Source organism: Brienomyrus brachyistius, chromosome 2 (genome assembly GCF_023856365.1).
Source record: "Brienomyrus brachyistius isolate T26 chromosome 2, BBRACH_0.4, whole genome shotgun sequence".
Lineage (NCBI taxonomy): Eukaryota > Metazoa > Chordata > Actinopteri > Osteoglossiformes > Mormyridae > Brienomyrus > Brienomyrus brachyistius.
Genome location: NC_064534.1, coordinates 23,754,449 through 23,780,039, shown reverse-complemented (window position 1 = coordinate 23,780,039; position 25,591 = coordinate 23,754,449). Strand labels below are relative to the sequence as shown.

The window sequence follows — 25,591 nt, the reverse complement described above, 5'->3', positions numbered from 1 at the left end:
ATTTGAACTTCAACTTTTATAGGAAACACAAGGACAGACCTACTGAAATATCTGACGCTCAAATGGATTCTGCTGTTGAATTTGTGGGTTGTTTTCCTGATAAGTAACATTCTACACCTTGTCCCTGCAATTGACTACATTGTGGAGCAAGACACGCCACTATGTTCTATTCAGAATTTTTAATGATGGCATTCTACCAGGCTTGCAATGAATCACATGATAAAGTTTTCCATTAGCAAGTAATGCTAATTAGCAAGTAATGACCACACTATATTTTTTTTTGATCTGCATTTTTAAATCCTGGTTTAATCGTCGTTCTGCTGGCAGAAGCTACACTGAGCAGCAGGTTGCTTCCAGGTTCATGATTTCTAAGACAGCAATACACAAGAATAAGGTGAAGCAGGAGACATTGGGAACGACCAGAAACCAGCCAGGTAAAGGGCAGAAGTGACTTTCTAAAGCCAGAAATGACCGTTAACTTATCTGAAAGTTTCTCATGAATCAGAAGATGACATCAAATGACCTTCAGAAGGAATGGGAAACATTAAGTGCAGGTGTGAAGTACACTGCTAGGACAGTTCGTATCAGAGTCCTAGAAGCAGGACTGAAGTCCCATAAAGTAAGGAAGAAGCCCTTCATTAATGAGAAGCAGAGAAGAACCTGGCTGCAGTTAGCAAAATATATGTATTATTCACAGACATATAGCCATAAATTGAGAAATGAATGAAAAAAAAGTTGTTGTGGCCTTGTTGTGGTTTTCCAGAGATCTATTTACTAGAATTGCATGACTAAAATATTGCATTTTTTTCCCACAAAAAATTCCTTGGGTACTCAGTGAGTTTCTAAGAGATAGAGATAGAGAGGGAGAGAGAGAGAAAGCAAGCTATATGAAGAGATAAAGAGGTATATAGCAGTATGCAGTATCCATGCTGACATTACTGTGACAAATAAACATTATTGTAACGATGATTCTTAGATCAGTTATCATTTCAAGTTGTGATTAAACATTCACTTATGTCCCAGATACAACCCGAAAAGCACAGCACCACCCAAGGTTACTTACAAAAGAAGAGATACATGAATATCCAAATGTACTAATATGTGACAGTTTCTGAATGTTGCATAAAAAGCCATGTAAAGAGCAAATTTTGTGCAAGCAAACTGTCAATGGAAAATTACCTCAACTTTCAAATGGAATAACACTATCCTACTTCCTCAGTGATTAATGCAGTGCTTTCATTATCTTTACATGCTAGACAGTTATCATTTTCTTGTCAGGTTTTTCAGATATTGAATTTAAATATTTAAAAAGTTTCATGCATTCGAACACCAAACCATGACTTGATCAATTAACTATCCTTTAATCCTATCATAACTCCCTTGAAGAACAAAACACAGGAACTCCAAGTGTCAGTTTGTTTTGTATTGTAGGACACGGTTCTAGTTACATCCAGGCAGACTACCCATATGAACAGTGTGTTTTGACTGAGGGTGGGGGTACTAAATGTGACTCTGTAGCCAGTTCCGGGGGTCCAGTTTAGCACGCAGGTTCCTCAGGCTGTGGCGGGCTGACGTGAGCCGAAAGATGGAGTCACCTTCGAAATCAAGACTGTAGCTTCCTTCACTAGAGCTGTTGCTGGAGGTGGAAGCAGAGCAGAAGAAGGCTGTCTGAGGAGTGAGGGACGAGGAAGGGGAGAAGGCCGGCTGCAATGCACATCTCAGCCCTCCATTACAGGCATGGCTGTTCCGGCTGCTGAGCCTGGTGTCCAGAGAAAAGGTATGGGAGCGAAAACGACCCAGGGGTTCAGACAAACTGCGTGGGGAGGAGGGGCCGGCAGTACGGGGCCCGGCGCTGTCCCACAGCGAGCCACGGCAAACAGAGGTGCTGCAGAGCTGAGTCAGGCGCTGGGGTGAATAGTGACCTGCAGGATCTTCAAAAACACACATCCAGTGAGGGGCCGCCCTCGGCTGTGTCCTCTGGTGCAGCGCCTGTCGGCGCCTTGCCAAGATATCCGTCACCATCCCAATGTCATCTGAGGCGTCAATAACTGGGAGAAGACAAGTTCATCACCACCAAAGGAACAGCAATGCATCTTTTGACAAATGCACAACATGGCAGGTGGGCAAGATTCAATGAAAAGCAGACAAACGCCAGTGTGCTAAGAAACTAAGCGATACATTAATTATCAAATTAAACCTACAATATATGCCACATTCTGTTACTCTATTTTACAATTTCTATAAAAAGAGTTTAACAGGACCAGTGAGTAAGAATGCATGAGAAACAAGTTTTAATTATAAACTATACACTGCAAATAAGGAGAAGCTAAAATCATAACGTCATTTTCAGCCTGTTCCAGAATCAAATTTAAAACAGCTGTTATATCTTTCCATTGCTATTTCAGATTTTCTTGGAATACTGTTTTGCCTTGTATTACTTTATGCTATTGCCCATGTTAACCATGGCTGACTTGCATTTTAGGTTTTAAATCTGCTGTATATTAATTAATATATTCCAAATAGTCAAGAGTTTTTTATTCAATGTACTGATAATGTAGACCTTCTAGATGAGAAAATGCCCTTCCATTTCACTGGAAATAGAAATTCGTAACACGGGTTTTGGTCCGTGTAAAAATCGGGGATATCTTTGAAGATGGATCTGAGCCTTTCGGTTAATCTGGCTTGCAGGCATGCAAGTAAGTGTAGCTCAAGAGGAGAGAAAATGAAATAGTTCAGAGTGTTTTGGGCAAGTAACAAAGATAGGGGTGAGAAATGGGTGATTTTTGTTTGCCAAGCCAGTGCAGAGTTTCAGGCGGTGTGATTGTTTTTCACTATGCCTGCATTAAACCGACTGCTCCCTGAAAAACTGTCCTTCCATTTTTCTGGGGCCTCCCTCTGGTCAGTTGGTCTTTTTTCTCTTCACACCAAACCAAACCGCAGAGTTTTATCTTTACATTATTGTCTTTAGCATTTCAGCGGTTTCAGTCCCACTACATGCCAGCATCTATCATGGCCTTACTGATGTTGCATTCTATGATTGGTTAAGTGCTGCTGAGAATCATTTATAGAAGCACAGCACAGTGCTGTTTCAGAACAGTGATTTGCATTAAATAATGCAAAAAAATAAATAAATTGTGCTTCTCTACATTGTAACAGTGAAAAGTCACCACATCTAAAGCTAGCTGTGCAGTTTAATTTATGGAATAAATGTGTTTTTTTTTTTTTAAGTAAGCTTAGGTAACACACTACTTAGTCTACTTTAGGCTAATAATGTTATTAAGAATATTTATTGTAGTTTTAAACCGGTGACATTTGTATATACCCTGACAACAAAATTTTTACCCAGCTCTATGGCTATTGGTTTGCATTTTTTAATCCATATTCTAAGGTATGTCACTGCCAAGGTCCAACTTGTTTAGTCTTGCTTGCTAGGAGACCCTCAGGAGATACTGATGTGAAACATGTTTGTCTGCTGTCTCAGTATCATATAGGAACCAAAACCACTTTACACATCACTATGATGTGGTTTGTGCTAAATGGGCCGTGAAAAAAAAAATCATCAAAAAATGTTTAAATGCTTAAGTCTATTTAAAGGCTTTTAGGAGTTCTACAGTTTAAATTGCGAATGGCTTGACCAAACGTCAAATAATTTCATATTTTTGCAGCATATTTTTACAGTTTGTATATAATGGAGAGGAAAACATGATAGGTCAATTAGTTCTGCAAAGGCCGGTTTTCTACTACGGTTCACTGGCGTGTTATTGTGTGAACTTTTGGCAGACATGTCGCTACTTCACCTGTCGTTGTAATAGGAAGACAGCAGAGCACGGATCTCCGCGGAAACGGCATTATCCTGCAGCAGCAGACCCTCAGAGGAAGAGGCAGAACGGGGTGTGGCTGGGTAAAGCGAGGAGGGTACGGAGGGGGAGTAAGGACAGCACAGAGCACAGGAAGCAGTGTGATGCGAGGGTCAAGATAAGGAGAAAAGGATGGCGGGCAAATTATCAAATACAGCAGGGGGAAGACAGTGGTGAAAATGTGAAGGTTACCAAAAATCACACGTTATAGAGGTGTGTCAGGGAAACAGGAGAACGAGAGAAAGGGAGTGTACTGAAGTCAGCGTGCAGGCAAAAGAAACAGGATCATCCCCAGCGTATTCAAAGTGGATTAGGTAGATAAACGACAGTGGAGGAACTCTTGGATCCTCTTGTACTTCTAGAACATGCAGAATGCAGTTAATAGAAGGAATGCAGTTTCCTTTTTCACTTTTCTAATCTTATCTGAAGAAGAAATTATCCTAATATACCTAATTAGATTACTTCCTTCAGGAAGCAATTCAAGCGTCTTTGGAGAAAATCCTGTATTGCTTTAACACAGTCTCTTGCTGTTCTATTTATTGCTTGCCAATTCTAAATAAAACAGTTGAAAAAATTAATTATAACAAATACTACTCCAATCAAGAGTACTATTCTAAATGTTTATTTGTGGGTATGCTGCCGATAGCAAATTTGCTGTCAATAACTGATAAAACGCTCTAAAACTTTTTAAAACTTCATAGCTTGCCATGAATCAAAATGTCACGCTAAATTTGAGAGTAATGACACCTATGGCAAATATGTAAGAGGGCAAGTGTACAGATTTAATGTACTACCAATATAAATTGTGAAATTTAATTTTACTTTATTTGCTAACTGCATCCACAGCTAAACAGCATATTATCTTTTGGCTACCAGCGGTATTAGCTAACTATATTGTATATTGTATACTGTTAGCAAAATATATTGTAGATTGTATACTTTATATTATAAAATGCATAATGCAAACATATTCTAAAATGGAACTGGTTTAACATTTTCAATTTATAGAGGAACAAGCATATCCAGAACATGTCTTATTAAAAACAATGACCATCATGCAGTTAATAAAGTATTGAGAGACAGGATCTTACCCATCTCATTATACAAAGAGCCTTGTTGTTTAGCTGTGATGATGGCAGGTTTCCTTGGTGATGGAGTCTCAATCTTCATTACATCATCACAGCACTGTTTCCATTGGCCTAAATAAGAAAGGTGTGAATACAATGACATCTCCCTTCTGGTATATGCCATGCATATGTATCTATAAAAGTCTGCCAAAGCATCTAGTTTAGAAACATTAGGGAACTTAAAATGCAATCAACTGTTAGCTCTTTGCGATTAAAAAGTATTAGACAATCATTCATTCATTTCTAGATGCCTGCGTCCATCTTCACTTCACTTGTTCAGTACAGGATCGCAGTGGTCTTGGAGCCAATCCCAGGCAGCATAGGTCACATGGTAAGGGAACACCTTCTGCAGCATGCCAGTCTGTCACATGGACTGTCTTTCCAGTTCTAGGCTCTGATGACTTTAGAGTCAATCACAGCAGTGTCATGAAATACAGTTAAAAACCAAGATAGGAAAAAACATGACTAAAAAAAAACGTAATTACTGCTGAAAAATATTAATACACCAAACAGTTCTGCCAATAAACTGAAATACTGGCAGTAAAACACTGGTTTGACTAGATGGTGTAGACTATACTAGACCCTAAATAACACTGCTATTAGGGGGTCTAACGATTCTCAAAGTACATGGTTAGGTTCAGACCTCACAGATTTTTTGTTTTGATTTTTTGAGGGGGAGGGGAGTGCAGCACTAAAAAACCAACACTAAAGAACATGTTAAATTAGCTTAACTCCACATAAAATAATGACGTAAACAAAAATAAACTAAAAAAGAAACTTATTTGAGCATGTTTTTTGAAACACTTACAACCAATTGTGTGCGTTTTGTGTACGACATGACTGCCATCCCTATACCCCACTGGATAACCAAAATGTTCCCAGACTGCTGACTTGAATGTGCCTCAAGGGATCTGCAGTTTCACGGTTATTATCCATCCTGAGCTAATGAAACTAGCCTAGCTTCTACTGCGCACGTGATCACTCAATCATGATTGGACCAAAATGGTCACATGACACACACAGTTGGAGAAAAATGAAATAGGTGTCATGTGTGAAATTTACTAAATATACAGATTGCGCTAACTTTACACAGAATAATAATACAGTGATTTACATGTGTTGAAGTGTTAAATGTGAAATGAAAAAGAGTTTTGTAGCATTAGTAACATAATGAGAGCTCAACAGACTACACCGACAGTGGTGGCAGTTTGGGTTGGGGGGGGGGGGGGGGGGTGTCGCACTTTCATCTTCCAGAACCACAACATGACAGCATGATTGTTTGTATGATTTTGGTTTCTGTTTCAGAACTTTTACATCACTGTCTGCTATAATATGTAATTAACAGCATGGTACTTCTGCTGTACTAGTGTAAATTGAATATGACTAAATTTCATTTAAAAATTCTGAGCATGCCCATGAAAATAATTTCCACTATAGAATACACATTTCTGGTTACCATCCAGATTAACTGCAATGAGATAATGTTTTTCAATGCGCTCACTCATGTCGTAAAATTGTTGCCAGAAGGCCTCCATCCAGCGCTGCATGTCCTCTCGACTTTCTGTGCCAAGCGTATGTGTTACCTCCTCCCCCCCGTAGCGGTTGCTGATGTTGATGCTCTGCCCTTTGCAGTGGACATCCTTCTCTGTGGCGCGAATCTTTGTTTCCTGAGAGACACAAGTGCGCATACTACTAATCAGTAGTTCAGCACCAACTTTACACAATACACAGCCATTCCCTCACTAAATTGCCCTGGTCCAGCAGGACAAAACCAGTTTTTCATTGGTCTTTCTTTTCCTTGTAGTTAGATCAGTTTAGCACTATGTGTCTGTCTTGTCTTTGTGTCACTACGTTTATAGAGTTTTTCTTAACAATCAGTTTTCTTTACAATCAGAAATTCCTGTTACTACATTGCATTGCATTACACATCGAAACCTGCTTTTACCCAAGATGGAAAAACAACACCAGAAGACCGTGGATTACATATTTCCAGAACTTTCTGGAATGACTTCTCCATTTAAGAGAAGGTACACCTGGTGGTAAACGGCAGGCAAGAATAGGACACTTTTATACACGGCACTGATTCTGGTAACTTTTGGCCTCGGATATATTAATCGAGTTCTTGGTGTAAAATATGAATCAGTAGCATGATATGACTTATTGACATGAATGAAGCAGATAAAAGATGATAATTTGCTTGTTGCTTAAGTCCCCATCCCAAAACCAAACACACAAAGTGGCAACAAATCTGAAAACGCCTCTTATTCTGGAAGTGGAACAGTAATCTTTTGCTATGTCTTTACAAAAGGTTCCTATGTGTGTTGCTAAATATACTAATTATTACTTTTAGCAATATTTTACTTGATTGTTCTATACTGAGAATAAAATGCGGTGTCCCATTCTGAACAAAAATCATGCTTTATTCTCTGAATAAATTCTGAATTGTGACCTAATTGTTAGTTGTATAATTTCCACCAGCCTTGGTAATGTGGCAATAAATATTCTCACTCTGATTGTTTATGATAAATTGGAAAACTCAAGCAGGAAGCCCTCAGACTGAATTAAACCCATGTATGGACAAGTATCATCTCCTATCATGCCAACTATGTCCTAATTCACAAAAGTAACAGCAGATGGCAGCACATTCCTTGTAGTCCAATAATTCCCACAACTCTAAAGGGTCCCACAGAATGATTTACCTACAGAAAAATAAATAATAATCAATGATGAAGATAGCATGTGCATAAGGAACAAATTAAATAATAGAGTGTAAATGTATATACAAATTTTTAAAAAAACCATACACCTGTAATGCATAGAAAACAATGCAAATTGGTTTTAGAAGAAGGTTTTGGCTGACAAGGAGAGATGAAGTTCCTGAGTAAACCCAAAGCACCAGGGACGCCAAGAAGGTCCATTAATGATAGTTTCCAGTTAATAATAAAACATCAACCACTAAAAGCCTTAGATGTATGTTGTGCATGGAAGAATGAAATCAAACTAACCTTATTGATAGCAATAGTAAAAGCTGGTTCCACATTTGCTTGCATGTCCTCTTCTTTGTGGTAACAGAAGAGGTTTGTCCCTTTCAGGACACTGTATACCTTTGTCCAGCTCTGATGGTCCCCTCCTAGTGGCTGGCAGAGGTAAGCAGAACAGCAGGCAGTGGAGAGTGAGCGGTTTGTCAGTTAGCATAGCTACGCAGATCTGACCTGTACTGCTCCACTGCACCCTGTTACCTTGACCTTCAGGTAGCCACTCATCATCTGCTCTGTCATACAGTACGGCTGGGCAGCCAGGCGACAGCACATGCTCCCATAGAGTGGCAGCCAGTATGTGCACTCCTCTGAAGCAGAGAGAGAGAGCAATGGGACAGGAGATTGAAATGAAAAAGCAAGAATGCTTAATGTAAAATATTCCATTATGGTGTGGTCTATTGCAAAATACCACTTTACAACAAGGCTCCATTTTACCACTTATAAATGGTAGTAATTCATTAATATATAAAAAAACAACTCATTTATAATTGTCTATTAATGATTTACTAAGTGTTACAACCTAATTAGTATGCTGATTATACACCATTCATAAGGGTAGTCTTATTATAGAGTGGTAGCAAAAATTATAACTGTAACACTGCTGTGACAGGCAGTGGAAACAAATTTATCATTACTATACATTAATTGCAAGTTTAGTAAAAAAAACAGATTTTGGGTAAACCGTTTGATAGCGACCTTAACATAAGGTGCCAAACTATGTCCCAAAGGAAGAAAGGCACAGCACGAGGCATAAGAAACGCTGGATGCTGACATATTTTTAGAGATATTGGATAAGATTTTTATTCCATTACATTCTTGCACCAAAAAAAAAAGGATGCAGGAATGGAGAAAGTAAAGAAGTTGAGGAGAAGGTGGAGTCAAGGCTGAAAAGGAGAAAAGTGACTCACCATTCCCAGAGATGGAGAGGTCATGTGTGCGAAAGCTGTCCTGCACATGGGCCAGTGTGAGCGAAGTGTGAGCCAGGACATTATACTTTGGTCCCCTGGACACAAAAACCAGCTTGAGTGTGAGGCTGTCCTGCACAGGGGTCTATCATGCAGTGACATTCTTTTAATTACATGCACAGTTGTATTGTAACAGCTTTCAGTGGTTTCCACTAGCTACATCCAAAGGACTGTTGAACATATGGGCTCACTGCCACCCCAGTCACTTACGGGACAGCGGGCATGGGTAACAGTATGGTAGCCGCTCCTCCATTATTCGCCGGATTGCAGATGCTCGGCTCCATCGCTGCCCGCATCTTCTTCCCCGTGGAGCGACCCAGAGAACTGCTGAGCTTGCTGGCCAGCTTGCGCGGAGTGCTGCAGGTCGAGAATTCGTCCTCCGTGCAGCAGCTGTAGAGCTCCACCCGCAGCTCAAACTCGGGGCTGGCCTCGGTGCTGTACAGTACACACCGGCGCACACACACTGTAAAACACTTCAAAAACGGCAGCGGACAGTAGATGCTGCAGTCTCAGGGAAAGAGGGGAAGCTGAGCGAATAAGGCAGGTATGCGTTCTGGCATAGAAAAGACAACTCACAAAACGACGGTATTGTCGAAGCAGATGTCTGTCAGTGTGCGGTCCACCATCACCATGTCTGTATCGTAGATCTCGCCATCCAGCTGCAGCAGGCAGAATACCGCACAACGATGTAGCTCTGAATGAAAGAGGAAGATGATGGATGGATGAGGCAGATTGTCTTTGGAATGCACAAACTCTGCCATCTGCTGAGGTTTCACGGTGCAGTCATGCGTCACTTAACGACGGGGTTACGTTCTGAGAAATTCAACGCTAGGCAATTTTGTTATTGTGCGAACTTCATAAAGTGCTCTTAAACAAACCCATATGTTATACCTTACTACTCACCCAGGCTATATGGTATAGCCTAAGTAACGATAAGAAGTACAGCTGAGTTTATTGATAAACTAGTAACATAGTTATCATCACCAAGTATTATGTACTGTACATAATTGTATGCGCTACATATTTACACGATTAGCAGTGCAGTAGGTTTGTTTCCTCCAGTATCACCACAAACATGTGATTAATGCATTGCACTACGGCTATGATGTTACTAGGTAATAGGAATTTTTCAGCTCCATTACAGTATAATCTTAAAGGACCACTGTCGTATATGCGGTCCATCACTGACCGAAACATCATCATGCGGGGCATGACTGTATTGTTCTTCCCCTCAAACAACTTTCAGACCCCAAATGATCTTTTTTTTTCTTGCTTGATGAATTTTTTTATATGGTCAACCATGAAGATGTGCTGCTTCTCTGTTTGTAAATGAATGAGCATACCGGTATCTTTTGAGCTTCTACTTCAATACACAATGCTTGCAGAAAGTTTAGTACCCTATCTGTCGTTTTTTTTACACGGCTCAGTCAGTCCTCAGCCCCATCAACAGAATTCCGGGTTTCAGCATCAAATCAGGCTTTTATTAAACTTCTCAATTATTATCAATAAGCTCCAGGTAGTTATTAAAAGGCACAATGATGCATGATAATAGTTGCATTGTTTTTCTAGTTCCTTATATCTCACTTCATAGGTAGTTGCTGACCACAAAAAAAAATCAAAGTAAAATCATTCAGTACTTCCAATGCACCTAGACCAGACAATCCATTTCAGTACACTTGAACTAGAGAAGCACTCACCATCTCATAAATTATACATTATCAATAAACAGTCTGTAGTTTTTCATGGGATTTGTGGGAGCAGTGGACACATTAGAGGAATTGAAGAGGTCAGCTGTAGTAGATTCACAGTCCCATCATTGTGATATGCTACCATTGGTGATACATCCCTGGCCGTCTCTCTGCAGACAGAGTAGTCTGACTCCCAGCTCACCTCCTTTGTTTTTGAAGTATTCAGTGTCTTTCCACATGAGTGGGATCCGCAGATCTGCAATAAAAAACAACAAATCCAGAGTGAATCCAGCTGGGGTCAGATGATAATTATGCTGACGGAGTATAAATCAACACGAGCGCCACAGCTATTGCTGCTCATCATGCATGTGTCACACCTGCCGTCATGCATCACTACATGTGGCAGATCTGCCGACATGCATCACTACATGTACCACTGATTCCATCCCCTGTTCAGGACCCTTGAAACGTCAGGCTTGAGACATTTGGATAGTTGCTAGTTGTTAGTATTGTGTTTTGTAATACAACATGATAATAACACACACACACACACACACACACACACACACACACACACACACACACACACACACACACACACACACACGTAGGGTATACCTATCTTTATGAGGCCCACTCGTTCACTTGTATGGGAAAAATGCTAACGCTAACTATGACAACCTTACCCCCACCCTGCCTTAACCATAACCATAAGTAACCAAGCAAAATACAAGAGTTTTTGCATTTTTAGTTTTTTCACAGCAGTCATTGATTTTATAAAATAGAGTTTTCCCTTATGGGGAGCAGGAAACCGGTTCCCATAAGGGAAAAAAATTTATATTTATTATGTTATGGGGACATTGTGTCCCCATAAGGATAGGTATACCCGCTCACACACACACACACACACACACACACCTTTACACTTTTCAAAAATGAAACCATGTAAATATGACTACATAATTTGACATAATTAATATATGTCACTTAAGTTCACAGCATAATTGCCTTTAAGCACCCTGTAAGCATCCATGTTCCTCCGGCTGTGACCATGCAGACAAAACCTTTTTCTTGAGGGGGGAGTGCTAGTGAGAGGCTATACCATTTTACTGTTCAATAAGAACTCAGTAACAACCACTCAACCACCAGGATCCACCCCCAGGGGCGTCCTCTAGGAGGGATATTAATCTCCTCCTCCAACACAAAATTAACCTTCACGCCCTTCATCTGCATGACAGACAAAACACAGATGAGCGACTGCACAGCTCCCAGGGCTGCGGGTCACCATGGACACGGTCTATAATGAGAAAATTACAGCCAGGACAATGAGAGTTTAAAAGGATCATGCAGAGTCCAGCAGCATGTACATCTCTGCCTCATTAGTGATTCAAAAGCCAGGCACTCAGTCGTGATGGAAGGCAATACATCTTCACTGCAGGAGCAGCAGACTGTAGACAGTACGTGAACGGAATGCTCTTTGGCAATCAAATTCCAAAATGTACATGACCGATAAGGTCTATAATATGCAAGACGCAGAATAAATCATAAAACAAGGCAATAATACTAAGATAACTTTGAGGAAGTATCACATACCTGAGATAGCCACTTTTCCCTTGCAGGGAAGTCTAGGGCCCCCATCTGATGACCTAAACCAACAAGCAGATAAGTTCAACTGAATTTCCTTATTTCTCTATGCAACAAAAGAATATTCTGCTGTCCATCTGTCTGCCAGGACGATCCCACACAAACTTCAAAGATCCATAAAGCCATGGGCGCCTGTGCCCCCCACCCCCAGGCCGCTGACCTGCGCACTGCCCTCTGCAGGACCTGAGCCTCCTTCTTGCGCTGCAGCTCCGACATGTAGGCCATGATGCGGGCGTTGCAGGTCAGCAGACTCTTGGAGGCCTCCAGCGCCTGGTCCCTCTGGGAGCAGGCAGCCAGCAGCTTGCACGCCCCATCACGCATCCGGATCTCATAGTCGATCTTTTTCTGGATGTCACTGTCCTGCAGGGGTGTGAGAGGAAGGAGTGTCCAACGGCTAAGTCGAGATTTAGAGTATTCCAGCTTCGACGCATAAAGAAAAGCCCAGAAAGCTATGCTAGCATGCCTTTTGTTACCTTAAGGTATTAATGCACGTAATATGTTTGCTAATCTATATATACATGCTTGCTTAACTAATGCTTTAATTGCAAATGTTGCCTAGAGCTGTTTGCCCACACATCTGCAGTGAAAGCATGGCTGTAACATCGTTAACAAGAGGGAATAAACAATAAATGGCTTCTCATCCTCGGTTCCAAAGCTGAAAGGATATTAAATCATTTATCGGAATGCTCATAAGGAAAGAAAGACCCGAGATCTGAAGTAGAATGTGTCTCTCTAACAGAAACACATGCTGTCAGAAATAATGTGAAGATCATAAAGAAATGTAACAAAGGCATCCCTTTCTAATTACTTCCTGTTTTGGCAATGAAACAGTGAAACAAATTTCAAATGAATCTGTATAGTTATACCTATGGCTTGATACATGAGTGCACCTATGCTACAGTGGGAGAAACACGCAACAAATTAGCATGCATATTGATGCTACCCTACCAGATACCCTACCCTCCAGCTTATCACTGGAGATGAACTCTGTTTACACCTGAAACCCCGAAACCCTCTAAAGACCCTGTCTGTTCCTTTGCTTCCACCACTGCTTCTCCCAGTATTTTGCTGTCAGTTATTTCTTATTTTACCAAACTAATATACAGAAGCTCCTCTACTTACGAACCTTCAACTTACGAACTTTCAGACATACGAACGAAGATGACTGTAAGTCCAAATTGTGTCCAAATCCTTGGGCTCCCGTTTCCTGTCTGCAACATTATTTATTTTTTTCTGCGCACCAATTCCGCCTCGTACGATTTCCGGCTGCTACTCCCGCCGTGCAGCAGCGTAGCGTGCATCTCCCAGCATCCTAGTTCTTTGAACTTGCATATACCCTTAAAATGATGCTGAATAACGACTTATGGACGTTTCAATGGAATTTAAATTATGAACGGCCATTCGGAACGTAACTCATTCGTAAGTAGAGGAACGTCTGTAGTTTGTTTTAGTCAGTGTTCATTATTCTGTGATCAGCTTGTTTATTGTGACTTTTACACAGGACGGATAGGAAGTAAAGACAGCAACAGTCCATAAACAAATCACACTGCAGATAATAGTGGCAAGAGATTAGCAAGAAAATATAAACACAAGAACAGTGGCAGATAAACAAGACAGCTCATATTCACATTCACACGACTTATGCGGGGCATTTCGATATAAAAATCTTTAGAATATTTTGATTCATTTCCCATACTGTAGATCAAGGAACACTGGTCTTCTTATGCACTTGTACTGTGATCCAGTAACATCAACAGAAATTGTGGAAGAAATTCGTTGGTCACAAATTACCCGACCCTAACCCATGCTGGCTGCATAGTAGATGTCGACAAGCAGAAAACCAAACGAAAGATAATACATAAAAATATTTTTCTCGATTCAGATATTTGAGTTTATTTTGGGTTACTCCGTTATTGTTTTCTCAGTAAATCAGAGAGAGGGCCAAGATATTTTATCCACCCCCCCGTCAGTACAGGGTCATGGAGGGCCTGGAGTGCATCCCAGTTAAACATGCAATGCACAGCTGAATTTCAACAGACTACAGCAGGAAAACGAAGCATGTGCAAAAGTGGCGGATGCACTGAAAACAGCAGGGGCAAGATTCAACCCCCCAGCCCCAGAGGTGTAAGGCAGCAATGCTACCCAGAGAACCAGGATGCCACCCAAAGCATTTTTCCCCAAGATTTCATCATATCTTCAATTGTGGTCATGCAGGAAAATGACAGCACAACACTGGCCAAAAGACCCCAGCCAGAGTTTCACTGGCAACACCTGGCTTTAAGGCAATAGACCCAATCCTGACAGTTTGAAGGACGATTTGGGAATCTATTTAAAGTCAAAACTAATCTAATAGAATAAGGTTGAAAATATTCATTGATGCTCTAAATAGCCAAGCCCTTTAGTTTATGAGCATGTAATGGGTCTATTGCCATGGGAGGTATGTACTAAAAATGAATAATTGCCTAAGTTTAAAATAAGGCAGCTTCATTTCCCAGCACAGCCAATCACCAGACTCCACTGGGAACTGGCCATCTCAGAGATCAAATGTATCCTTCCAGTTACAGATGGGACAACAGAGAGAAATCTTGAATAAATACAATAAGGACGAAAACATTCATATATCTAGACAAATATATTATTGTTCACTGAAAGTTTAACTGACAAACAAGAAAAAGATGTGACGCTACAGCTAATTAATGGATATCAAGTAAAACTAATATAACGCCTTTGCTACAGCTTGCAAATGATCTGCCGAATACTGCATGACCTGCCCCACATTTTCACAAGCGATTCCAGAATCCTTTCTCAGTTTATTCCAGAAACGCCATCTACATTTCAGTACGACAGTAATATGGATTCCTTTGCAATATTATGATCGAAATACACCAATACATACATCATCACCAAATAATAGGACTGGCCCTCCACCTAATTTCTGTGTTGTTCGAGCGTGACTGCACACCAGGGGTAGGTGGGGGACAAGGGTTATGGGGAGAACACATTGACTGTTTCTGAGTAATGAAGCGGGAGAATTAAAAATGAGTCCAGATGGGGATAACTGGATAGATAATAATAATAATATCAAATTTTAATACCATATTCATCATATGTGAAATATTTACATATCATTTACAGTTCTGAGCAAGTCTTAGGCAAAGAAAACATTTAAAGCTATTTATCTGGGTAGCAAGTGTATATTTGCTCAGAACAAAAACACACTTTAACATTAGAATATATGCAAATTAAGAGTAAAACAATAAAAACTAATAAAAATTTCTTGTGTTCGCCAAAAAGTTACTGATGTCCAGTTGGATGGCTAGATGAACACCGCTTCAGTTCCCAAAACTCTCCTCAGGGTCACCCCAGTCATTACATGTATTTGATAATACCCTCCCCTTACTTAATTCATTGAGTAAATTAATATTTAAAAGTCAGAGAGGTATCAATTAGCTATAGTCTGCTAGTGGGTAAATCAAAAAAATATACGGGTGTACTGGATAATTGCTCCAAAATACTGGGGTGATTTTAGGAGAGGTTTTGAAATGGTTAAGCCATCACACTTTTACAGGCATAATCAAAAGTGGAAAGTTCAGGTTCAGAAAGTACAAATCCAGACCAAGATTTTGTTTTAACCAACCAGTTGAGTACTCTGTGAATGTGACTTTACGCTCAACTGGTTGGTTGAAACAAAATCTTGGTCTGGATTTATACTTCTGAACCTGAAGTTACCTCCTCTGGACATAAAATCATAGTTTTGCACAAACACAAAGATCATTTCATCATTTTATTTGACTGCCTAAGACTTATGCACAGTACTGTGTATGTAAATGAACATCAATGCTTGATTGTTTATTTATGCTGCAATCATGTTTCGCCTAGTTGGACTTTCCTGTTGAAGCATATGTCAGCAGCCTCTTCACTCACAGACTATGGGCTATTTATGGGCACAGCAAGGAATTCAACATCAGCCAATCGGCTTTTTGAAGGACGGTACAAACTAACCATAAATATAAACACCTACACGTTCCACAGAGACGAAAATAACTAATTCAAAATGCACATTTTCCTTAAATGATAACACAAAAAACACGATCACCACAGATGATACTAATACACTATGTGTGTATTTTAGTCTACATAACTCGAGGTAGATTGAGTGAGATATTTTAGTGCCAAAAGGAAATTCGGCGTTTCTAATTTGAATTCCAGCTTTTTTTAGCAGAATAAGGAAAAGTAGGGTGAAGACTGTTTCTATACTTACAGCTTTATTTCTTTGTCTCTCAAACTGCCTCTGGTAGACTGACAACAACAACTGCTTCCCACAGAGAGGACACAGCATGATAGAGAGCAACAGTAAAAACACCCATCTATCTTCTAACTACTTATCCTAGTGCGGGGGGGGAAGCATAGGCCCCAAGGCTGGGGTACACCCTGGGCAGGACGCCATAACATCGCAGGGCACACATTTGCTCACACAAACAAGCGAAGGTGCGTTTTAAACCACTAAGACTGGAGCTGTGTGGATACCATCATGCCGCCCCCAAGCAAAAAGAAACACAAAGTGGAACGAGAAGAAAATACAAAATGGAAACAAAGAGAGAGAGAAGGTAAAAATAAACGTAGTACGATTCTGAGCAATCGAGGAGACAAAGCAGAATAAGATTCTGCACTGAATTCCATTAATAAATGAGATTTAAAGAGTAGCTTAGAATTCCAGTTCAACTAAGGGAAAACTATAATCAGAATATAACAGTAAATGACATGATATGGAGGAGCTTACATAAGCTAATTTTTAAAGAGCATTGTAATTGTATTTTCATTCACAGCAGATACTGTTCCATATGCAGTTTACAATAAATGTGACTAGCGTACCACGAAAAAGAGTTTTATAAATGACCCCTTTGTTTTCCGCACCAAGATACTGCAGCCGCAATTGAAAACTGTGACACCTTATGCAAAAGAAACTTTAACTAAACTTCTCCCTTCTGAAGTAGGAGAAGAAAAGTGGGTTCTGGGATGTCCATTTGGTCCCCACAATGTAATGTGTACCTGGACCACACATACTCACATACTTCTATGACTGGGATTTACACAAGTTCACAAGTTGATAATGGGGTATGAATTAAGGCAAATTAAATATTGGGGGGACATGCCCCCCGGTTCATCAGCCCCTACTTCATCAACAGACACAAGTATATAAATGAAGTATCTCCAAGAATGAATTAGTGAGGCTCAGTATTAAAATCCCGTACTGATGTGTATATCATATACAACAGGTATGTCACACGTGGGCCACACCCGCATACGAGAGGCACATGCCGGACAGGCCGGACCATTCCCACACACGCGCAGAAGCACTCTGACCCAGACGAGGCGTTTTCTAATTAGCAGGTCGGCAGAAATGTGCCTGGCTGTTTGATTCATTCCATTTCCTCTCTCCCTCGCTGTGCTTTTTCCCACAGGCAGAGGGTGACTGGATGTGTAGGGTGGGGCACTGCAATGAGGGCAGGACTCCTAGGAGACACACACAGTAGCAGACTGAACTCACGAAACAAAATCTGCGTTAATGGCTCCTGTTCGCATGAAAGAAATGAGAAGCCAGCTATTTCACGAGTATACCGCTATTAACAGCTAGGGGATTTCTTAAATTATAAATTCATTCAGAATTAAAAAAAGAACCATTTTTTAAAGAGCCAACCACATAAAAGTAAAAGAAAAATACAACTCTCTTTTGTTTCCAGATCCCTATCACATTTTTCCAAAACCATAAAAAGTATAGTCCCAATTCAATACATTCGTAAAATAATACAGGCATGCCAGCTATTAATTTCTTCATGTATAGGAGAACAATTTCAGACTCGAGAGAGAAACAGACTTTTTCCGAAGAGCAATGTGTCACTATGACGCTGTGAGTGTAACTGTGGATCCTTTTCCAGCTGTTCCCACACAAAGACAGCAAGTGTTCCCCACTGTTCATCTGTCTGTACGCGAGGATTTCTGCATCTGCATCAAGGCCTTACAGGGTCTGGAATAAGATGCGTCTCCATTCAATGGCAGATTCATGCTAATCTTATGTAGAAATAATAGCAACATCATTTGAATTACCTTAATAATGACAACAATGTACAAAGAATGTGTTCTGGCCCATTAGACAATTTGAAAGAAAAAAAGCCTAAGCGATAGCTTGCTAGCTAATAAACTCAGAAATACAGAGCAAAACACCAAGGACAGAAAATTTAATTAATAAAAGTAAATTAATAAATTCATTTTCTGACATTGCTGTAAGGGATCAACTTTATATAGCACTTCTTGAAATATTTAAAAGTTTCTACCCATGTAGAATCAAAAAAGTGATACACGCACTAAAAAAAAACTGCACAATTTTTCAACTACAGATTAAAAACAAACACACTGGACAATCATCCAGCAAATGTCATACATATGTACTTTGATTTAAGAGAATTTCATTGAGGGACAAGGAGCAAAACACGAAGCAATGGGAAACATGCATTAAACTGTATAATGAAAACAGCTTTTAACCAGCCGCATTCACAAACAGAACACTGATGGTATTCAACTTTTTAACAGCTCCAGAACTGGAACATTCATGGTTTGTCATCCTTTGATCACTAAGCTTTGCAGTACATTCTGGTAAGGCTTGGTTTGGCTTGACACAGCGTACACATGATAATCTGGTGCTATCCTTCACTATGCCAAGATTTCTGCTACTCCTCCTACAACCTGAAGTGGCCTTAACACTCCATTGATGTGTGATTGTACGATTAGTCCCCTCCGCAATTCACTCATCAAAGCCGCAATCAAATTTATGTTTCCTACAAAGGAAGATGGAAAAAGACACCATCAATAGCCAAGGCAAATAAAATAAGTTGCTTTCAGGTTTTAGAAACCATATATTCACCTAATCATCTTAACTGGGAATGGCCAAGCAACTCAAAGGCTATAGGATCGAGGACAGTGTTTTAGGGTTGATTGTTGATGATTGTTTCCAAAGGACATAGTTGTGTACCATTGTAGATCTGATTCTCAGATTCTGAGCATGCTGGTTCCTGATTTAAGGATGCTATCAAAGCCCTCTGTCTTCCAGACCAGATGGATTCCACTTCAGGAAAAATACATCCCAACAATACTACAGAGCCAGTGGCAATACACTCCACTGAGCTTCATCCTCAGTTACTGGGACCTTGGCCTCCTGTGCAGCATTTCCACTTGGCTGGAGTGCAACCGTGGCAAAGACTATTAGTGGTACTGCTTAATTCTTATTTGCTATGCTTCCAATCACAGGAAGCCAGGGAGGTCTATCAACAGAGTCACTTTCATCCCACATACCTGTAGTAGGATGGCCAAATCGCACTACAGGGAACAAAAGCACTGATCAAGAATTACAGAAATGTCCATGTACTGGCCAAGGAACATACATGTTCAAATAATTCACTTTTAAAGAAAATCACACCAGCTTTCCCAGGATCTGTTCTGAAGGGTTTATAATGTTTTCCTCACTCTGAAAATATGTTTAATCTGGCAAAGAAATATTTTATACAGAATCTAATAATATTTAAAGAAGATTCAGGAACCTGATCAAGAGTGAAGAAAAAGCAGCAACCGGAGCTACAAGTTTGACTGAAAATGAAATCAAATCAGACACTGGGACTAGCTATTCTACAGAAGGTAGCATTTATAAAGCAGAGCACTTTAATTAGCAGGGGTCCACATGCTGCAAGTCCACATCCCTGCCAAATGAGCCCCAATGTCGCAGAAAGTGGGAACGCTGGGAATTTGCCAGACTCTGCTTTGGCTGCCAGGGAGTTCTGTTGCTACTAGGATCAGCTTCATTAGCATGCCCACTGAGGAACAGAGCGCCAAAAATTATGGAGGGGAATACCTACTATATTGGCGATACCTTCAGACTGCTGGGAAAATGTCTGAGGAAAGAACAGATGAACTTGGCAAAGGCTTTGGCATAAGTTTTAGGTTAGTCAGCAGTCTGCTCTGATTCAAAAAGTTAGAAAACCAAAAAAACTAATTCACTGGACAGTGGATATTTTAGAACTTCATATTGTCTGGCTTCAGAACAATAGCACCATTACATCATTAGCGAAGACTGGCCAAAGACTGCAGGAATCTTGATTTCTGTATCCTTTTTCATTTATGACTAAAGTATTTTTGAACCAACTTTCCTCAACACAGATTTTACAGGGTTCCTGAAATAGCTGGACACAGCAGTGAAATATACAGGGATATATAATTTTGCTAAATGACCATGCTTGTACTGTATTTTGTTCCCGGCATGCTGATAATGTCTACATGCAGGACTGTGAATTTTTAGATTGCTGGATGGTAAAGTCATTAACTCCAACAAACTCAGTGTCAAAACATTCTGCACTAATACAAACACAGCCTGCTTCAACACAACTTTTTAATGTGATGTTATGCACAATGCTAAAAGCAAAGCAGTCCATTAAGGAACTAACTCCATACTTCCCAGCGTCAAAGTTTTCCAGTGCATTTTGAAAGCACAGATATCCCTGGCTCTGACTTATTTCCAGCAGACTACAAATGCAAAGCTACTGGTAAGTGCTTTTCAGGTAAGCGAGCATGCGAAAGATAACTTAGCCTGGCTGACCTTATAAATGTTGAGCATGCTTCGTCTAAGTTCAGTGCAGTGCAACAGTGACCATTCTGAAAACCCAAATTCACCTCACAATCGGTATGATTAGCCATATTGTCTGTTATCCAGGGCATCACACACTCCACATAACCATCAATGGCCTGTATATATATAACCATCAGACTATCATCTTCAAGCTTCAGTCTTTTTGGATATATTTTTTTCCATCTAAAATGTAAAGTGACAGAGTCAAAACTGATTACACTCAACAAAAATATTGCAAGCTGGCTGAGTGATTCTAGAGGACAGAAGAAAAAAATCACGTCTGTCCAATTCATGAATTAAAACGGAAAATCCTCATGTTTATATCTGAGTGTTTTTAATGCTATAACATTAGCATAATGTCTATATCATATTTTAAATATTTCAGAAGAATGGAGGAATTAAAACTGGGTGGAATTCCCCTTGCATACATTCATAATGTTTATCATAAAGGCTTGTAGTGGGGATGAGATGCCAGAAGGTGATTGATTGAATCAGAAGGAAGAAGAACTGCAGTGATCTATGGTCTATTCTTATCCAATGTAGGCTTTTTTTTCCCTAATGGAACTTTCAGGAGCAAGAGATGACAGTAAGAGGAGATACCATTGATGGAAAACCTCCCAGTACAAGGTCTAGGCTTCAGAGGCTGAAATGTCCGCAGCATATCAAATACTACACCATAGTAATCACTAGATCATGGACAAAAGGATAGCGTAATTTTAGTGCGATGCTGTTCACAAAAGTACAATTAATCCATAGTAACAAGTGTGCAGCTGGCCAAGCCCTCTGTTGTGAGACTGTAAACACTGAAATCACCCTTTCTAGGTCCCGGACAATTGCTACAATATAATGGACACATTGTTAAATTTCCAGATAAACAAAACCAGCTTCCAGTGAAACAAGAACAATATACCAGTGTTGCTGTAATATATTTTTTCACGTAACACGACCAGGTATAAAAGACGCTTCAGTCGTCAACTGATTACTTTGCATATTATTACATGCAACCATACATAACAAATATTATTTTGCAGATAGCAAATATCCTCTCTTTCCCTTCAGCTACAAAATACCTTTTATACATTACACAGTAACTTGAACTGGTTTCTGCGTAAAACTGTATTCGGTGTAGATTATATATTATATTATTTTATATTATATTACACATTAGTCATATTAGTGTCTCTCAGGGACTCACCATTCTGATAAATTATTTGACAGATTATTATCAGTTTATTAGACCCTGATATTTATCCAAAAGATTCTTCTATTCGGGATGCAGTTCACAGGATGTCCTGCAATGCTGGTAACTTATCTACCTAATGAAATTCGAACAATGAACGATATGAGCACTATACCCATTTAGGCATTAACAACTAATCTGTTGAGCATTCAAGTCAAGTATTTGAAACAAGGTAATAAATTATATAGCGACAAAGAAATATTTCCACTTACTATATGATTCTTGGAGCAGTTCATGACCGCAGTGTCTCAGATAAAACAGCAAATTCTCCAATCGGGCAGCAGTTTAATGTGATAATATACGCGATGGCCCTCAAATCCATCGATAGTTTGAATTTTTGTTAATCGGGTGGGGGAAAAGACGGTCCCTCTGAATACTCAATACTGCAGCATAGGTACTGTCAAGACGGATCTTGAATCACCTGACCTTGTTCATCTACCCCGTCCGTCATCAGCTCTAGCTCTAAGTAATTTACAGACGTGGGGAGGCAAGATTGAATACAGGGAGGACCAACCAGAGACGCAGCTTAGGAGGCAAGACTGAAAACTGTGAGGACCAACCAGAGATGCAACCTCGGAGGTAAGATTGAATACAGTGAGGACCAACCAGAGATGCAGCTGAATGGGCGGGTGTGCTACAGTGATCAACAACAAGCAACGGGAGAAGGAGTGGGGCGAGGTGGGGGAGACGGTGAAAGGAAAGAAGCGTTGGTGATTTTTATCTGACGGTCTGTATTTTTATCATAGACAGTTTTTATAAATAGACAATTCAAATTAATTTTGAAATTAATTTCAGATTGAGTGTACTGTTGACTTAATTTCATAACACGTAAATATAAGTTATACGGGTCGACTTTTGAATTATTTGTGCCTGTAATTTGTTTTCCTTAACAATCAAGACGCATTTATTAACGGTTCTTTCAGTTCCGAATTTTAATATTCCCCTGACGCGGGTTTATGCGTAGCCCAGATCACTCCCGCAGCTCCCATGAAGTCGAGACTCTATTTAGGGTTAGGACAGCTTCTCAAAATATACACTGAGCGTACTTTCCTAGGTGTGGATCGCGTACTGATCTCAAGTGACCGATTCCCCAAACGCTGGTTTGCCTAACGAAAACTGACTGACGGGATGCGCATTTTATGCCCATTATCCATGGAACATTTCATTCACTGGCTGGTATTTTTTTTTACCAAAGATACATAGACATTTTATAATGCGTATGCTTCATTTTAATGGCAGCATTTATTATACTACATTGCCGATACAAAAAAATGTGAAGAGTTAGTCCACGCATCGATGATTTATTATTGGGTAGCCGCTGTACCATCCATTTTGCATAACCTCATATCTAGTTCAGAGCAGGTTTTAATCGTTCATGAATCCAAGGAAATATAGGGCATAATTCTGGGGGAAACTGGGCGGGAAAAACCCCTTGCAAACACTAAGCACACTCCAGGATTGGCGTCGTTCCGGAATGCATTCATCAATTCCCATCCAGATCAGGAAATGGAACTGGAGTTGGGATTGGGAAAAAAACTATGGGGAACAGGATTGGAATTGAATTTGAATTTCAGGGAGATTTAAACTCCAACTCCAGTTCCCCTTGCTGATCTGGATTGGAATTGATGAATGCATTCCAGAATGGACCCGACTCTGGCACATACAAAGGAAAAGCTGGATATGAAATCCACAACTGTGGAGTTGTGAGGCCACAAACCCACACTAAATCACAATGCTTCTCTCTGTATACCTGCAGTTTTGATGCTGCATTTAATTTGAATGTGCTAAGTTTTTTAAAAAAAATAAATACATATATTCATGACAAGGTCTTAGTGTACAATGAATAAGTAGAACGCAAGGTAACATTTCTCCCATCATATCTGGCATAAAGTTTTTTTTTTTGGTCAGTTCACAGATATTGAAGTTTGAGGTGTGGGCTCTGACTGGACTGTTGGGACAATGGGTTTAATTTTAAACATGCCTTAGTCGCTTTGGCTGAAAAGCTTTGGAGTATTGTATTGTTGAAATGTGAAGATATATGCTTCAGCTTTATTGAGGGCACTAGGTTTTCCTCCTATATATATATATAGTTGCAGTTGTTGAATTTTCGGCACTATGCTCCTGTCCTATTTGCATATTCCCAGCATGCTATTGGAAGGGGAGGTCTGAGCTTTAATGTGTAGTTAATAGTTTCCATGTATTTACCTGCATTGTCTGCCTCAGGTGTCACCCTGAAGGGATGGGGTAATGTCCATGCTGACTTCTGAACCTTTCATTGGATAGCTACATTCTCAATAAAGAGCAGAGCTCTTTTTATTAGAGTCATGTCAGTCCTTTATTTTCCCACCATTACAGAAACACATTCATTCCCCCTTTATTCTGCTTGGCTTAGTCGCACCTTAAAACATTTTACCCCACATGGAGGTTGAGTTGGGATGTCTTCTTACATAATTAAGACAAAAACTGCATAATGCCTATCCTCTCCCATAAAGGCCTGCAAAGGCCCTTAAAGGTTGCCTTTGGCTTCATGGTGGCCATTTTGCAAAGTGCCTTACTTATATTTTTGTTATCATGCAGCTATGGCCTGATCAGAGGATCATTCCTTAACAAATTTTGTGAAATCTTTTTATCCCAGTGATTGTATCTTTCCGTAATAATGTTCTACCATCAGGATAAACATTTTTTTAATCATCTACTTGGCCAAGGCTGTCATACTGCACACTGACATGTACTTTAAAACAAACAAACCGTCATGGAAATCCTCCAGAATTAGTTGATTTTATTTTGATCCAAGGGAAGCACTTCATGATCTCAGGATGAGGCAAATTGGCACCTAATTAGTGGGTTCAATTCCTAGCTCTGGGTGTATGAGTTCTCACAGTGTGCCTGTGCATATTATCTCTCTTTTTGCCTGGTTTTATTCCCATAGTCTAAAAGCATGCAGTTAGATTTGTACTGGTGCAGCTGTGTATGTGCCCAACGATGGACAGACATCCTGTCTGCAGCGTTCTGCAGCCTTGAGCCCTATGCTGCCTAGAATATGCTCCATGTTCACTGTGGCTCCGTCCTAGAAGATGGATGGATAATTCGGAATGTTGGGGGTTAAATCTAGAGATGGCGCTTATTTAATAGACACTACCAGTATCGGCCAGATACCAGCAAAAAATGGTGGACCAAATATCGGAGGAGCAGGGGAGTAAGAAACCAGTCTGATTTTCCATCAGAGACATAGCTGCGACGTAGCGGCAAGAGAAGTGAGGATCACGTGACGGCTCGCTCTTCAGCCCCTCATGTGCTTCTGAGCTGTCATGTCGGCTGCGTAACTTACAAAGCACTGCGCTTCACTCCTAAGAAAGAAAAA

The 25,591-nt window shown here is 40.1% G+C and overlaps 1 protein-coding gene across 4 annotated transcripts in view; it reads right to left on the bottom strand.

Annotated features, from left to right (window-relative positions):
- Positions 1-997: 997 nt before the first annotated feature.
- The window catches only part of rtkna (rhotekin a), a 36,706-nt gene continuing 12,112 nt past the window's right edge, over positions 998-25,591 (bottom strand). The window contains exons 1-12 of one of the 4 annotated variants that reach the window (XM_049003446.1): positions 22,443-22,755; positions 12,480-12,679; positions 12,269-12,321; positions 10,878-10,931; positions 9,564-9,681; positions 9,198-9,422; positions 8,931-9,025; positions 8,224-8,330; positions 7,990-8,121; positions 6,486-6,651; positions 4,949-5,056; positions 998-2,048 (exon numbers count right to left, since the gene is read on the bottom strand). In XM_049003446.1, the coding sequence (XP_048859403.1) occupies positions 1,501-2,048; positions 4,949-5,056; positions 6,486-6,651; positions 7,990-8,121; positions 8,224-8,330; positions 8,931-9,025; positions 9,198-9,422; positions 9,564-9,681; positions 10,878-10,931; positions 12,269-12,321; positions 12,480-12,679; positions 22,443-22,466 (1,830 nt within the window). In that variant the 5' untranslated portion in view covers positions 22,467-22,755 and the 3' untranslated portion in view covers positions 998-1,500. Of the gene's footprint in view, positions 2,049-3,797; positions 3,898-4,948; positions 5,057-6,485; positions 6,652-7,989; positions 8,122-8,223; positions 8,331-8,930; positions 9,026-9,197; positions 9,423-9,563; positions 9,682-10,877; positions 10,932-12,268; positions 12,322-12,479; positions 12,680-16,580; positions 16,697-22,442; positions 22,756-25,591 lie in introns of those variants that run through there. The other 3 variants (XM_049003441.1, XM_049003457.1, XM_049003430.1) reach the window with 3 other exon arrangements.